Genomic DNA, 17,083 nt, shown 5'->3' with positions numbered 1-17,083 from the left:
CCGTGATCAACTCCCGAGTGATCACGGCCCGATAGTATAGCATGGCAGACGGACAAGGATGTAGGGCCACTGATGAAAATACTAGCATCCTATACTAAGCATTAGGATTGCAGGTAAAGGTAACAACAGTAGTAGCAAGGACAGGCTATGCATCAATATAGGATTAACGGGAAGCAGTAACATGCTACACTACTCTAATGCAAGCAGTATAGAGAAGAGTAGGCGATATCTGGTGATCAAAGGGGGGGGGCTTGCCTGGTTGCTCTGGCAAGAGAGAGGGATCGTCAACTCCGTAGTCGTACTGGGTAGCAGCGGCGTCGGTCCCGGTGTCTAGCGAGAGAAGAGGGGGGAGAAACAATAAATATTTAAGCGAACAGATGCATAGCGATGCATGACATGACAAGTATCGGTGCTAGGGGTGCCCTATCGCGGTATGAGGTGATACCGGTGAAGGGGGGAAAACATCCGGGAAAGTATCCCCGGTGTTTCGCGTTTTCGGACAGATGAAACAGAGGGGGAAAGTTGCGTGTTCGCTATGCTAGGGATGCGTGGCGGATAAACGGGCTGCGTATTCAAATTCGTCTCGTCGTTCTGAGCAACTTTCATGTACAAAGTTTTTCCATCTGAGCTACGGTTTATTTTATATTAATTTTAAAAGATTTAATCATTTTTAGAATTTATTTAATTATTTAACTCTAACATTATCCAGAATAGTGTATGCTGACGTCAGCATGACGTCAGCAGTCAACGTTGACCGTTGACCTGGTCAACCTACTGTGTGGGTCCAGTGGGACCCACCTGTCATTCACTGTTTAGTTAATAATCAGTAGTTCACTAGGTTAATTAGTCATTAGGTTAATTATACTTAATTAGTTAAATTAATCATAGTTAATTAAATTAATTATTTAATTAATTAATTTTAATATTAATATTATTAATATATATATTTTTTTATCTCTTTTTTTTAACAGAAACGTTCTGTGGGGGCTAGGCCCCACACGTCATTGGCCCAGGGGGGCCTTGCGGGCGCTGGGTGCAGGCCGCGGGCGCCACCCGTTAACGGGCGAACTCGGGCGGCCGCCGCAGGCGCGCGGCCAGCACCGGCGAGGCGGGCTGGGCGCCGGCTGCAGGCGAGAGGGGAGGCGGGCCACGGCAGGGCGTGGCCGGCGGCGCGGCAGCGTCCACGGCGCCGGACCGGGAAGGCGCGGGCGTCGGCGCCCGATGCGGCCAGCGAGAGGGGAGGAAGAAGGGGGCGGCGCGTGGCTCGTGGCCGCGGCCGGAGCAGCGACGCGACGGGCCGTGAGGAGGCCGGAGTGGCGCCGGGCAGGGGACGGCGACAAGCGCGGCGGAGGCGAGGGGAGCGGTGGCCGGAGTTACGGGTGGTGGGGAGGACATGCAGGAGCTCGTATCCGAGCTCGGGAAGGCACAGGGGGGGTGGCGGAGCTCACAGCGATGCTGTAGGGACGGACAGCGGGCTCGGGGTGGTCCGACGAGGTAGATCGACGACGGGGGCGAGGTGGCAGCGACGGCGAATGGCGTCGGGTCGACGACGAGGCGAGGCGGCGGCTTCAGCTGGGCGCCGCGCGAGGGAGAGGAGGGGCGAGGAGTCCGGGAGGGGCGGCGCCGACGCCGGCTTGCATCGGGCGCAGGGGTGAGGCGGCGGGGCCGAGGCGCCGTCTCCCTCCATCTAGATCGGGGAGGGGCGAGGGAGACGCGCGGGGGAGGTTGAGGCGGAGGGCGGCGAATGGCGAGGCGGAGATGAGGAGGGCGGCAGCAGGGCGGCGCCGGCGACGGGCGCCGTCGTCGAGGTCGCGGGCGGGGCGGGATCGGGGCGATCCCGATTCAGATCGAGGAGGAGCGGGGCGTGGGGATCGAGCGAGTGGGGGGACGGGGGTGGTTAGGGTTTCGGTCGACGGGGGGTTAAGGGGAGTGGGGTGGGCCGGCCTGGTGGCCCTATGGCCTGCTGGGCCATGGTCCAGCGGGGGGGGGGATCTTCTATTTTTTTTTGTTTAACTGTTTATAACATTTTTCTTTTACGGTTTTAATTCATACTATTTTTGTTTTATGAAATATAATTCTAGCACCTAAATTAGTGGTAGTAATTATATTACTGCCACAATTATCCTTTTATTTATTAAAAGTAGTTTTCAATAATTTAATCATTTAAGTGACGATTAAATAAATAATTTAGCTATTGTTTCTATCATTTAGTGCATCTAAGCATTTTATAAAATTTTGGGTTCACCACCCTGATCATATATGATTTATTTGCTACACTTTGAACATTTTAGATTTGACTTTAGAAAACTTTTATCGTTTAACTTTATTTTAAGTTAGAATTCGAAAGGGACGTGATACACCGCAAGATTAAAAATAGTAACCATGGTCACGTGGCATCATTATCGTGAGATTACTGTAGCCTAATTATCCGGACGTCACATTAGTGCACTGCCCATGCTGTTTCGCATTTTCCCACCTTCGAACACCCGACCCCAACCCCACTCCGCTCATCCGCCGTGCTATCCATCTTACGTGCGGTAACCCCGCCTTCATCATGGGCGGCTCATGGCGTGGGGTGGCTTGCCTCACTTTCCACACCCCCTCTGCCCGCAATGATGTTGTCCATCACAGCCCTATAGACTTTGAAGGCAACACCATCACCATCGAGTCGGTCGAGCACGTCGACCGATCCATTGCTATTTTCACTGACCTTGCCGAAATCAAGTCTCTGAGTTCCCGCACGAACTCTGGCACAACGACGGCATTCGCTTCGCCTTGGCTTTCCTCGGTGACGTGTGTGCCATTGATGACTTCTACCTGCATGGCATTGACTACACATCTGTCTGCGCCATGATCTTGCTCCAGTCCGGCAAGCCATCCCCACCCAGCATCGCCATCCAACTCTCTCCCATCAACGAAATCAAGATAGCCAAAGTAGTGGAGATCTCACGCTGGCATCACGGCGATGGCGCCAACCCTTTTGGTGGCGACTCCTCTGACGGAGACTCCGCCCCTCTCTCTCAAAGTGGCTCTCCACGACCCGCCTCCCCAGAACACCTCACCCCAGTCATCACTGCCATTCGTTCTGGCTAGCGCGTCGTCCCCACGTACGATGGTACACGCCCTGTGGCTGTCAGTGGAGCTGCACACGCGGCTCTGGTCTCATCTGGCTATGGCACTGGTGGATCTGCCCTGCACTTTCCCTCTCCTCCACCTGGTTCCATGCGTCAGCCCCTTGTCATCTCGGACGACGAATCTGCCGGCTCTGAGGACATGCATGCCCCGCTTCTGCATGCAAACCAGCCGACATCCATGGTCGTGGTGCATGCACCCGTGGGGGGCTCTTCGGGCCCTCTTGTCATCCGGCCATCGTCGTTGGTCGGGGCCGTGCCCCCCCCCCCCGCCTTCTCTCCATGCGGACGCTGCACCGCTTGTCCGCCTGCTCACTCCTTCTGACACCTCCGCCTTTACGGCGGTCGTGCCGGCGGCTTCTGACACGGTAATCACCCCCAACTTCACCTTTTCGGCCGGCGAATAGTCACGTACTGCTGGTAAAGACCCACTCCCCCAGTCTCCTGCTCAATCACTTCCTCTACATACTACCACAGCTGCCCTGACCCATGACAAATCTGATGCAGCGTTGCCTCTCCATGATCTGGACACCCATGAGTGTATCATACGCAAGGAACGCCATAAGACGGCTCGTGATCAGTCCTGCTCCAAGGACAAGCTACGCCGCAGCGCGCGGCTCGCTGGCAAGGAGGCCAAATACTTGCATATGCTCACCAAGGTGGTCAAGGCCAAGGAAGCTCGCCTCTCTCCTGCGGACGTGGGCACGGCTATCGACTGTGCCATCCATGAGGCTCGCCTTGACGTCTCCGATGCCCCTCCTGCCTCAGCTGAAGATCTCGCAGCCATTGCCCTCCTTTCCGGGGCGGATGATGACCATGTTGACGCCATCCTAGAAGTTGAGGACTCGGCCTCCGGTGCTGAAGATTCACCATGATCAGCACGCCAGCTCTGCTCTGCACGGCGGGGTGTGGCTCGACACCGCCGCCAGTTGCCCGCGCCTTACTTACGCTAGTTGTGTCACTGTACTTTTGGCCCCTCGCTTGTGATCGCCCGATCATGTACTACTTTACCGATGCGGTGTACCTTTTGCTACCACTTAGTTGTTGTATTTCGGTCTTAAAACCCTGGTGTATGAATCTTTCTCATGAGTAATGCAACTTTCTCCATATGTTCATCGACTGTACGCGGCCTTGGTGACCAAGACAAATGCTCCGACGTCCTCTCTGAACTAATCTCAATCAATCCGCATATCGCCCTATTACAAGAGTCCAAACTTGACACGCTGCCTGATCCGAAGCTAAGATCATTCATGCCTCGTCATCTTGATCAAGTATTCTCCTTACCAGCTGTAGGCATTGCGGGTGGCACCATCTCTGCCATTAACCCCGCCTTGTTCCAAGTGATCTCCTTCTCCCACCTCTCTTTCTCCTCAACCCTGATCTTGCGATCAACGACAACTGACCGTAACGTAGCCATCACTAACATTTACGCCCGCTCCTCACACGCTCTCAAGCAACAATTCCTTGATGAACTGTTAGCTATCGCCCAACCAGATGACTCACCCTGGCTACTCGTCGGTGACTTCAACCTCCTTCATTTCCCCTCAGACAAAAACAATGATGCATTTAGATTGACAGAGGCCAACGCCTTCAACCAAACTATTGATGAGCTTGCCCTCATCAAGTTACCACTTCTCGACCGCCAATTTACTTGGACTAACAATAGAACCACACCCACCCTAGAACGCATCGACCGTGCCTTCTTCAACTTAGCTTGGGATGATGCCTTCCCCAACTCCTCCCTCACATCCCTCACGTGTTTCACGTCTGATCACGTCCCCGTCATCATCCACGTCACCACAACAATCCCGCGCTCAAACTTCTTTAAATTCGAACCTGATTGGGCCAAATTGCAGCCCTGCCGAGATATCATCTCCTTGGTTTGGGCCTCACATCAGCCCACATCACCGCCCAACTCTGTCGCCTCCCTCGCCTCTCTGCTCAAACAAACTTGGGCCACGCTCAAAAAATGGGCTCGCTCGCGCATTCCCGCCCCCTCCATGAATCTCACTGCAAAATTGCCATCTCTGCTCTGGATCACGCAGAAGAATCCAGGCCTCTCTCCCCACCAGAACAACTCACACGTAAGATCATCGTTTCTCTCCTAAAAAGCACCATTCTAGAAAAAATGTCTTAATGGAAATGGCGTGCCAAAGTGTCCCGAGCAATACACAGCGGTGAAAACTCCAAGTTCTTCCAAATGTCTGCCTCACAACGCCTTCGAAAAAACAAAATCTTCTCCCTCACTTGAGACGGCTCGGTTTTTACCTCGCACCACCATAAAGCTGACATCCTGCGACATTTTTTCATCACGCACTTGAGACGGCTCGGTTTTTACCTCGCACCACCATAAAGCTGACATCCTGCGAGATTTTTTCATCACGCTCATTGGCTCTACTATCTCCACGACTTGGCCTTTTGATCTCGCGTCGATCTATCCTCACCCCGTACCTGTTCTTCATGCCCTTGATGCACAATTCACCGAAGATGAGATCAAATTGGCCTTTTCCAAATGAACCCACAAGCAAGCCCTGGCCCCGATGGTTTCGGCCCCTCCTTCTATAAAACCTTCTGGCCCTCTATCAACTAGGAAATACTCTCCTTTTTCGCACAATTTCACCAAGGTGTGGCAGACACGGAGCGCCTATACCGTGCCCACATTGCTCTCCTTCCAAAATCTGCCTCCACAACATCACCTGACGCCTTCAGACCAATATCCTTGCAAAACGGCCCGGTCAAAGTTGTTGCCAAGGTCCTAACTTCGCGCCTCAAACCTTTCATCCCTCATCTCGTCCATGGTAATCAGACTGGTTTCATTACCGGAAGGAAAATTGCTGAAAACTATGTCTTTGTAGCAGATCTTATCAGCACTTGTCACTCTCGCAAACGCCCAACCATGATCTTCAAACTTGACTTCAGTAAGGCCTTCGATTCAGTTGCTTGGAACGCCCTAGACAAAATTCTGGTTGTCCGTGGTTTCTCCCAAACCTTTCATAGTTGGATTCAAAATATTCTCCATACTGGCAAGGCTGCCATCCTCCTAAACAGCATTCCAGGTCGCTGGACTCCATGTAAGAATGGCCTGCGCCAGGGAGACCCGGCCTCCCCCTACCTCTTCCTAATTGTCGTCGATCTGCTCCAGCAACTTATCCTCCAGAACTCCGATCCCGACCTCCACCACCCCATTTTTACCCACCTACCCCCTACCGTTCTCCAATACGCCGACGATACATTGATCATCGCAGCCGCCTCCCCCGCTGCCGCTGTCACACTCAAAAAAATCCTTCAGAATTTTGCTCAGGCTACTGGCCTCACCATAAACTTCTCCAAAACCACCCTAGCAACCTTGTACGCAAATGAAAACCTAGCTGCCAGCACTGCCCTCGCCATGGACTGCACACGCGCCCCCTTCCTCAAACCTACCTTGGACTCCCCCTTGCTCCGACCAAGCCTCCCTCCAATGCCTTCGCCCCGTTGATTGAACGACCCCGAAAACTTCTAACTGGTTGGCATGCCAAGCTCCTAGACAGGGGCGATCGACTCATCCTCATCTCGGTCGTCCTTGACTCCCTCCTTACATACTTCATGTCTGTCTTTCGCATCCCCAAAAAAACCCTAAAAATCATTGATTCCCTGAGAAGATCCTTTTTCTGGGCTGGTGAGGATGCCTGCTCGGGTGCAAAATGCCTAATTGCATGGAAAAACGTTTGTACGCCAAAAAAATTCGGTGGTTTAGGGATGAAAAACCTATAGGTTCAAAATAATTGTCTCCTAATGAAGTTTGCTGTCAAAGAACTCTCATCCACAGAATCACCCTGGCTAGACTGGTTAGAGCTACAACACCCCAATGCCCTAGTCTCCTCGGGTCCCCAAACCTCTTTTCTATGCCGCATGATTTCTCAACAAATCCCAACCTTACAGTCAATTTCCTTTGTTTTAACAAATAGTGGAACGCACACTTACTTCTGGTTAGACACCTGGCTCAACCCAAAACCCCTAGCTACCACCTACCCACACCTCTTCTCACACTCAACACTACAGATGGTAAAAGTGGCTAACATCTTGTGTTTCGGTATCAAAACAAACCTCCGCAATTGTCTCTCTCTCACAGCAGAAACAGAGCTGGTCTCGCTTTTGGCTGTTTTGCAGGACTTCCTGCCTTCGACAAAGGAAGATCAACGGTTCCTCCTTCAGGGTCATGACTTCTCCACCAAGCAGGCTTACGCCACCATTATGGCAAGGCCAGAAACGGACCTCATTGCTCCACTCATCTGGAACACCAAGGCTCCTCGCCATACAAAGATCTTCGCTTGGCTTCTCTTCAAAGATCGCCTAAGTACTGCCGTGAACCTTGCCCACAAGAATATAATCTCCTCGGACTTATGCACACGGTGTGCTACGCTACCGGAAGAATCCATTCACCTCTTCATCACATGCCCCCTCGCCAACAGAATTTGGCATCGAGTTGGTATTCTGCCACAGGATGATGACCTTAATGAACTTTGGGACGTTCCACTACCTCAATACCTGCCCAAGAACGCATGGCCCTTCGTCCTTCTCGCGCTACTCTCCAGCATTTGGGTCGCGCGAAATGACATGCTCTTCAGGAATGTTGATCAATGTTCTATAATAACAATTAGAAACATAGTATCAGACTTGGATCTCTGGTCACACCGTCTTGTTGATACGGGTGACAAGGAGGACGTCTTCTCGTGGCGTTCCTACCTCTCTGCACGATGCACCGTGCCTTTGTAATCTGGATCTGTTGTTTCTACAGCCGTTTTGAGCAATATATTCAGGTGGGGGAGCTCCCCCCCCCCCCCCCCCCCGGTGATTCTCAAAAGAAAACGATAGCAATGGTAATGGTAGCAATAGTAACGGTAACAATAATAGTAGCAAATTTATAGTTATTGTAATAGCAGCATCAACGAAAGTAACTTAGCATAGATCAATATATGAAAAGCGTAAGCATTGGATCAGTGATGGGTATTTGTGTTGGATGACAGTCATCATGTAACAGTCACAACTTAGAGCGATACGCAATAGGTCCAATTCATCAATGTAATGTAGGCATGTATTCCGTACATAGTCAAACATGCTTATAATAAGAACTTGTATGACATCTTTTGCTATGCCCTCTCGTGGCAGCGGGGAATATTAAGACGTCCTTTAATAGAGAATCAGAACCAAGAATTAACACATGGTGAATACATTAACTCCTTGAATTATAGTCATCCCCGGAGAGTATCCCAAACAATTGTCATTATAGGGTTTGCGGATCAAAACAATAACAAGTGCATATGATTAGCAGATAGGATCAAGAACTCAAATATATTCATGAAAACATAGAGGGTTCAGATCTAAAATCATGGCACTCGGACCCTAGTGACAAGCATTAAGCATAGCAAAGTCATAACAACATCAATCTCAGAACATAGTGGATACTAGGGATCAAGCCCTAACAAATTGACTCGGTTACATGGTAAATCTCATCCAACTCCATCACCATCCAGCAAGCCTACGAAGGAATTACTCACTCCTGGTGGTGAGCATCATGAACTTGTTGATGAAGAAGGTTGGTGACGATGATGGCGACGAATCCTCCTCTTCGGAGCCCCAAACGGACTCCAGATGTGGCCTCCTGATGAAGAACAGGAGGTGGCGGCGGCTTCATCATAAAACATGATGAAACTTTTTCTCTTATTCTTTTCTCAGGGAAAAGGAATTTATAGGCTTGAGATGAGGGTCAACGGAGCCACGTGGGCCTCACAAGGTAACAAGGCGCGCCTGGGGGTGGCTGTGCCCTGTTGCCTTGTGGGCAACTGGTGGCCCCCCTCCGGTGGATCTTCGCTCTACTATTTTTTATATATTCCATTAAAAATCTCCAAAAAGTATCGTCCAATTTCGAAAACTTTTATTTCTACATAAAAATAACACCATGATAGTTTTGGTGAAAACAGCGTTAATCCGGGATAGTTTCATTCAGATCATGCAAATTAAAGTCCAAAATAAGAGCAAAAGTGTTTGGAAAATAAGTTACGACGAAGACGTATCAAACTGCGCCATGACAAGGCGGCACTACGCCTTGAGGATGAGGAGGAGCGCGCCCACCATGCCGCAATGCCGCCACCGCAGCAGACGGAGGAGGCCGCCAGAGGAGGCTGCCCTGGCGGCCTATCAAGCCATGTTCGGATGGGCTGGGCCACCTTCCTTTTTCATTGATCTCCCCGGCGACGGTGATGACGAGGGCGAGGGCAAGGCGGACAACTAGGGCAGCGTGTAGGCACTAGGATTTTTTAGTGTTAACTAGTAATAATGTACGTGCAATGCACGTTCATTGCGTAGGATATTAGTTGCATGTTATATTAGGTAAGATATATGTGTTGCACGTTGATATTTGCTAAGATGTCAATTACTTTTTCACGGGAATGGTAGGATATTAATTACATGGCAGATTTCAAAGGATAGCGTTGAGTCAAAACATGTTTATAACCAATGATAGTGGTGGGTAATTAGAGCGTTAAACATGTTTGATGCTCAACATTGAAGCGATTTGAACCGCTAGATAACATGATTTGACGGTCGAGATGGTTTGGATCTGCCCATTTGGGTCTTTTTATATTGGTATTAATGCTTAAGTGGACTTTGGCCACGGTTGACCGGCCATTTATGTTTAATTATGTTTTATTAAATTTATTTCGCCCGTGTGTTTATCTATATCTATACCAATATAAAAAGACCCAAATGGGAAAATCCAAACCATCTCGACCGTCAAATCATGTTATCTAGCGATTCAAATCGCTTCAATGTTGAGCATCAAACATGTTTAACGCTCTAATTACCCACCACTACCATTGGTTATAAACATGTTTTGACTCAACGCTATCCCTTGAAATCTGCCATGTAATTAATATCCTACCATTTCCATGAAAAAGTAATTGATATCTTACCAAATACCAACGTGCAACAGATATATATCTTACCTAATATAACGCGCAACTAACATCCTATCTAATATAATAGTGCATTGCACGTACATTATTACTAGTCAGTATAAAAAGACCCAAAGGGGCAGATTCAAACCACCTCGACCATCAAAATCATGTTATCTAGCGGTTCAAATCGCTCCAACGTTGAACATCAAACACGTTTAACGCTCTAATTACCCATCAGTGCCATTGGTTATAAACACGTTTTGACTCAACGCTATCCTGTGAAATCTGCCATGTAATTAATATCCTACCATTTCCGCAAAAAACTAATTGATATCTTACCAAATACCAACGTGCAACAGATATATCTTACCTAATATAACGTGCAACTAATACCCTACCTAAGATAAATGCACGTACATTATTACTAGTCATTTATAATTTTTCTTTGAACGCGGACAAATATAGGTATGTCTTTCATTGGACGCACCAGCCGACCCAAATCAAAAAATAGACGCGCACATCGAGCTAGCCGATCTAAAGAGACGAAAAGCGAAAAAACGCGCATCCAAGCAGACCCAAACAAACGAAAAATGTTTTTTTAAGAAAGGTCATCATGGCTAGCTTTACAAATCAATCAATATTACAGCATTCACTATATGTGAAACTAAGAACCCAGGTGGTTAGTCCAACTAGTCTCACACTTAGTACTAAAACTGAATTTAGCTAGTTCGTGAGCTATTGAGTTTGCTTTACGAAAACAATGAGAAAAAATGACCTTTCCTATCAAAGTTGCTATATCAATGCATTCGGCAAAAACTGCCGCTGCTGCATCCCACCATTGGTTTTATCCTTGACAGCAATTAACAACGTTTAGGGAATCCGACTTCGCTTCGACCCTGTTAAAGCCCGATGTGTTTGCCAAGTTTAGGCCGTCTCGCATCGCCATAGCCTCAGTTGTAGTGACGTCCAATGCAAACTGAATATACCTGCACTGAGCTGCAATAAATCGCCCTTTGTCATCCCGTAGAACTGCCGCAGTAGCACCAGAGCCTTCATTTGCATGGAAGGAGGCGTCTACATTTAGCTTTGCGTGTCTTGCCTTCGACCTCTTCCACTTGTGTACTCTTTGATCATTCGTTCGTGAGAAATTCCTTGTAGTTCCCGACAATGCTCATGATTGAGACAGGCCATCAAGATGCAGGGAGACACGAATCATGATGGGTGTGGCGACACCGCAGCCACCATATATAACAGCTTCCTGCTGCCACAGCTTCCTTCAGGGTTACATTTGGCATAATCTCCAACGGCAAGTCTGGTTCTGTGAGAATAAATTCCATAATTGCTGACCCAGATCGGTCCACTTGCATCGCATGATCTATACGGTCACTTAGACCTAAACCAGACCACAAGCTCCGTGCTAAATCACATTGAAACAGCAAGTGTTTCATATCTTCAGGCCCCTTGTGACAAACTGGGCATGCACCACTGATGGGTAAGTGTCGATCAGCGAGTATAGACTTTAGCGGGACGATACCTCAAAGTGCACGCCAGCAGAATACCATGAAAAGTGTTAACAAAACACGCGTTGAGCGTCCGTTTGGGTCGCGCGTGGGAGTTGTTCTAAAACTATCCGACCACTCCCGACCCGCATCCCACCGGCAGGTACCAGTACCACTCGAAAAGACAGCAGGCGCAAGTGCTGCCCACGTTCCACAAGGCGTCGTCATCACCAGATCTACCCAAACGAGTGCCCATGAGACGAAGTTGCCGACGCACGACGCCGCAAAGCCTTTTCTCCCAGTGTCACCGCAACGCACAACGCTGCGCCAGACAGCCGTCTTGCCACTTCTCTGCGACATAGCTTTCATATACTCTACATACTTTTCCCACAGAAGATTTCCTCCGCTCTTTTTATTTACTTCTGTATAAGTTTGTAGGCACTAATGCATCGGTATTGGGGTGTTAGCGCACTGCTGCTCGCGCGTGTCACGTCTCCGTCAGCTACGAAACGGTAACGACTAAGCTGCTACGCTTCACGCAGCTTTGCCGGAAGATGGTGAACAAAAAACGCCCGATCCTCCAGCTCGGTCACCTAGCCCGACATGGCCGAGGCTATCTCCTTGCCGGCCACCTCGAGGACCTCCTTGGCCCTGTGGGCCAGCTTGTCGCAGATGTTCCTCGCGATCCGCTTCTGGAATTTGCTGCTCTTGAGCCACTCGATGCCCACCAGCACCTCGCACCGGCAGCTCGGCGGCTCCGGCTCCGACGACGCGACCCTCCGAACGTCGTACCTCAGATGCACCCGGAAGTAGTCACCGAAGGGGACGTTGCGGAGCGTCATCACGTCGTACACCGTCCACCCGTCGCCGTCCTCCGAGGGCGATTTCAGCTGGGTGCTCCCCACCTCGCCGCCGAAGATGGACATGTAGCGGTTGAACTTGTAGCTGGCGTGTCGCTCCAGCACGCCCGGCTTGGTCTCCTCCCACGGGGTCGCCGTGTAGTCGAGGCACCCCACCTTGCTCATCGTCCGAGTCTCCAGGGCGCCACCGTCGAACACCCCCATCAGCAAATCTGCCTGCAAGTTTGCCAACGAGGAATCAAAGGATAGCCGTTGGATACATTCAGCTGTCTGGAATTGATTTTACTACAGTTTTGTAACACATTCTACAAAGAAGTGCAGTGCCGGCATACAAAATGAAAATGTTGGATTGTAAGAGGTTTTAGCCGAATTTTCAACTCCCTAAAATATAGACCCATATAGAAGAAGAAAATGGAGGAGAAGCAATAGAGATCTCACATCAATAGGATGTTCCACTGTATACTCCTTTGAGAGGGTCACGTCTCCAATGCTCAACACAGACTGAACGTCGTCAAGATCGTCATGGCTCTCATCTCCATGATCTTCTTCCAGCTTAGCCCTCTGTTCAATAGCTGAAGATTTTGTTTTCCACAGACCGATTATCGTCCTAAAAAGAAGCAGCAGGTTTTCATCAATGGCAACCTAGTTATTTTGACACCAATGAAGTATTGGAGAATACAAACCTGCTAGCCCTGTTGAACGACCCAAATGAATGGAACTGGAATTTCAGCCTCCCTTCCTTATCTTGCGACTTCGCACCATTCTTGGCATCAAGCCCACGCCCACTCTTTAACATAAACACCAATGATGGGGTGCCTACTGTTGTGAAAGATGGAGGTAACACTTCGACTTCTTCGACATCGTCCCACAGAAAGAAGAATTTCGTTTTATGCCCAAACAAATTAGCATAGAAACCAACTATTCTGGCTGATAAAAATAGCCTTCCCTGCAGCAGAGCAACTACAAATGAACATTCATAACCAATACAACTTACAGTGTTCACCATGAGGCTTGATTTATCAAACCTTCCAACTAAATTATTAACATATCTATTTTTTGCGAGAAAATTCTGAACATATCTAAGAATCGTCCACAAATAACATAACTTTCTTTCTTGACCTAATACCAGAAAACCACGAAACATCGTAAATGCAGGGAGGGAAAAACAAATAGCAACTTCAAACAATTTTACCTGCAACGGCAATTTCCTCTTTAAGGAGCATGCATAGTCTGCTATAAGGAACTCTTCGTGAGGCAAACTAAAAAGCTTCTGGAATGTTGAATTTCTATGCGGTGACCGAACATGTAACTGCAGTAAAATTATGCGGGTACTCGGGTTGTCAAAAATGTTACTACTAGTTGACATCTGTAGGTAAGTTAAGTTAACCGAACAATACCTTCTTACCGACTTCCTTCTCCATCTTGTTAAGATAATCTCTCATTGATGTCTCAGGTCCTTTAGTATTCTCAAGAAACATTCTCAAATGTAGCCTACTCTGGCATGTCTGGGCTAGTTTTCCTTCCAGTGGTACCCATATATCTGCTAGTTCTGTTGGTGTGTGCTTAAGAAAGTTAATTTCTGCATGTCCCAGTGAGATTGCCAAGTCGAATGGGCCATCAAAATTGAAAATCTCAACATCCAACATAGCAGGTGGCTCTTCCATGGCGTCAAACTCCATTACCTCTGCAGCAATATTTCAGTTAAGTCACAAGTCAATCAATCATACATCAGACAAAGCTACTAGGTTTTCGACAAGTGTGAAGTGTGTTAATGTGGGCTAACAAGTGAAATATACTAACCATTCCATTGAGGTTCCTGAGTCTGGAGTTGAACAGAACTTGTCCTCGTTATACCATTACAACTGAACACAACGTAAGGGTCTACTGATCCACAAGAAACAGGCGGCAAGCTTGTGGCCTCTAGCAGAGCTACAGTTAATAGCCAACCGTCACCATTTGCCTTAACCCCGTGATCACCTCCTGCGACAAAAGGTGGTTTCAGACGTAGCACAATTATGACATTGACAAGTTCGGTCGCAGGTTTGTGCATGAGAGAGAGAGAGAGAGAGAGAGAGAGAGAGAGAGATGCAGTAGTTGTAAAGTTGAAATGTAGCATAGTACCTCTTTGTATTCTTGCTTGTACAAAATGATATACCATATTCAGTAAACGCTCCATCTGAAGAACCAGTATGCCTGATGTGATCAGCTCCCCAAATGTGTCAGGTAAATCCAGACCACTAAACTCGAGACCCATAAGTGGTCCTGGCCTAGACAGAAGGATGTGCACAAGAACATACACTGCCATTATCACCGTCGAGACCACGGTAAAATTGCAGAAATACTTGTAAGCAAGTCTGATATGTGACTGGCGATCTGTCTGCAGCGGCGCCAACAGCTGCTCTTTATCCATCCCCGCGGCATCAGCCAGTTTCACATGCCGAGACAAAATCTCTGCAAAGCTTTCGAAGTTCTCCTTGAGTCCATCCCGAACGCTTCCCTCGATCATGCTTTTCATCAAGGTGCTCTGGAGGAACTCCACATTATACGATACAGTCAGACGTGAGCTCTCTTCACCTGGTGACAACTCAGGGGAATGGGTTATTTTGTAGAGCAAAACGACCTCGAAGCAGTTCCCAAATGGAACTTCCGGGGTACGAACCCGAGTCATGATGGCGAAATTCTTGCCATCGGCTTTGAGATAGGTCTGTTCCTCGATGGTTTTGACATCTTTCATGAGCTTTGTTGCGCCTTTGGTGTACCGGCATGTCCTGGTTAAGCTGGGAGGGTCCTGGCTCTTCCATGTCCATGGCTGCTCGTCGTAGTCCGTGGTACCCTGCAGCTCACGCAGGTCCTTGGAGAACTGGGAATCAGGTCCGAAGAGAAGAGAGTTCAAGTCCTTCGCCTCCACGAGGTAAGTGTGATCAAACATTACGCCACTACCGAGATCATCCGGCATGTCTGGTGTACTACTCGCCGCATTCATGGTTTCCATGGCTTCTTCAAAGCTTGCATCTGAAACGGACGGCTCAGCGTCACTGTCATGGGCGCTCTTTGCTGCTGCTGCTGCTGCTGCTGCAGCACCAGGCTCTATCAGGCCATCATCTTCAGAAACTGTATCGGAATCTGCTTGTATTGACCGGTCAGAATTATCTACAGAAGTTTGCTCCACTGCAGAACTCCTTGCGGAATCAAGCACCACACCGTTGGCGCCTGAATGTTCCCTGCAGTCTGATCTCTCAATTTCCACATCTGTGCCACTCCTGGAGCTTGGACAGGGAGATGAGTGGATGACGGTATTGTCACTGTTCTCTCCATAGAGTGAGAATGTGAGGAGAATTTTCCCTGGCAGGAAGATACACAAGCAAAATCATCATCAACATACAATTGACCAACGAAGATGATACAAAATGCAATCATCACGCAAGATGTAACATATACTCCACATGTATTTACTGAGCCTGAACTCTCCGGACAAATATGGAATTGTCGGTGGATATCGCGTCTGAAAACTACCAGCACAGACAGAAGGCTGTATGCGTCAGGCAGAAAAGCCGGGCCTAGTGCGTGATTACTCTATCACCACTACACATGCCGCCCGTCTCTCTCATGTCTCATCCGTGAGAGAGACGTCGCCGGTACGCTCGAGGTGGTGATACTTTCGAGTGACTTACGATGACAGGCACTGACTTTCCATTCCGTGAGAGCGTGCTCATCGCTGGCGAGCTTGCGTGCGGCATTTGGCAAGGGAGGGGGCAGACAATACAGGTGGCTTCGCCCGGAAGGCGGCCGCGCGCACCGACCATTTGGAGGAGGAATTTACCGAAATTACAGCACGCAAAGAAAAAAAGGTTTAGCAGAAAATGGGTGCAGCACGCACCGCAGTCCGCGGCATCGGCGGCGCGGCCCTTCCGGCGGTGCTTGGGGTGCAGCGTGAACCAGGTGGGCGGCACCGAGTGCCTCCCGCTGGCGGCGGAGGCGGCCTGCGCGGGCGGCAGCGGCAGCTTGACCCTGCCCAGCACCTCCCTCCCGGCCCCCTCCTCCCGGCGCCGCGCAACGCTGACCTCCACCACCTCGTGCTCCTCCTCCCCCACCGCGAACGCGAACTCCTCGTTCCACGCCGCCGCGCCGCCCGGGCCCGCCAGCTCCACCGCCCGCGTCCGCGCCCGCTGCCTCCCCACCTTCACCCTCGCGTAAAATCCTTCGCCGCCCCCGTCCAGCGGCGCCGGGAGGTCGCGGGCCTCGAGCACGCACACGTACAGCCGCATGGTGGCGTCGCCGCTGCTGTGGAGAGCCTAGCTTACACTCTGATCGCTGGTGGAATGGATGGAAGCGGTAAGAAGATCGATCAAATCAGAAGCGGTAATGGGAAGAGTGGTTGGAAGTTGGAAGCCGACGGGGAGGGTGGTTTTCATTTGGATTTCGGGGTGGGGCGGGGGCGGGGGCGGGTTTGGGGACTTCGGGGGGAGCCGTGACGTGGGACGGGGCACGGGCACGCGGCGGCAGGGGAGGCCCGACACGCGGGGGTGCGAGTGCGGGGCGGTCCGCGCTGGCCTGGCCTGCTGGGTGGGTTCGCGTGGGAAGGGGAGAGGTGTCAGTTACCACGGCCGACGAGGGGAAGGCAGGCAGGCGGGTCGCGCGGCTTGAAACTTGGGCGGCTG

At 49.9% G+C, this 17,083-nt stretch overlaps 1 protein-coding gene across 2 annotated transcripts; it reads right to left on the bottom strand.

Moving 5' to 3' along the window:
• Positions 1 to 11,751: 11,751 nt before the first annotated feature.
• Positions 11,752 to 16,874, bottom strand: LOC125538711 (C2 and GRAM domain-containing protein At5g50170-like). 2 transcript variants are annotated; one of them, XM_048701985.1, is made up of 8 exons: positions 16,303 to 16,871; positions 14,547 to 15,767; positions 14,226 to 14,405; positions 13,823 to 14,109; positions 13,618 to 13,734; positions 13,109 to 13,371; positions 12,864 to 13,032; positions 11,755 to 12,641 (listed from the first exon to the last, which is right to left on the bottom strand). In XM_048701985.1, exons 1-8 carry the CDS (start codon positions 16,688 to 16,690, stop codon positions 12,159 to 12,161), a joined length of 3,108 nt encoding a protein of 1,035 aa, XP_048557942.1. In that variant the 5' UTR covers positions 16,691 to 16,871; the 3' UTR covers positions 11,755 to 12,158. The 2 variants fall into 2 exon arrangements, with proteins under 2 accessions (XP_048557943.1, XP_048557942.1); XM_048701986.1 differs by lacking the exon at positions 13,618 to 13,734 and having other exon boundaries at positions 11,752 to 12,641; positions 16,303 to 16,874.
• Positions 16,875 to 17,083: the final 209 nt, after the last annotated feature.

This window comes from Triticum urartu, chromosome 2, assembly GCF_003073215.2.
Source record: "Triticum urartu cultivar G1812 chromosome 2, Tu2.1, whole genome shotgun sequence".
In the NCBI taxonomy this organism is placed as follows: domain Eukaryota; kingdom Viridiplantae; phylum Streptophyta; class Magnoliopsida; order Poales; family Poaceae; genus Triticum; species Triticum urartu.
This window is presented reverse-complemented; position numbering and strand designations above follow the sequence as displayed.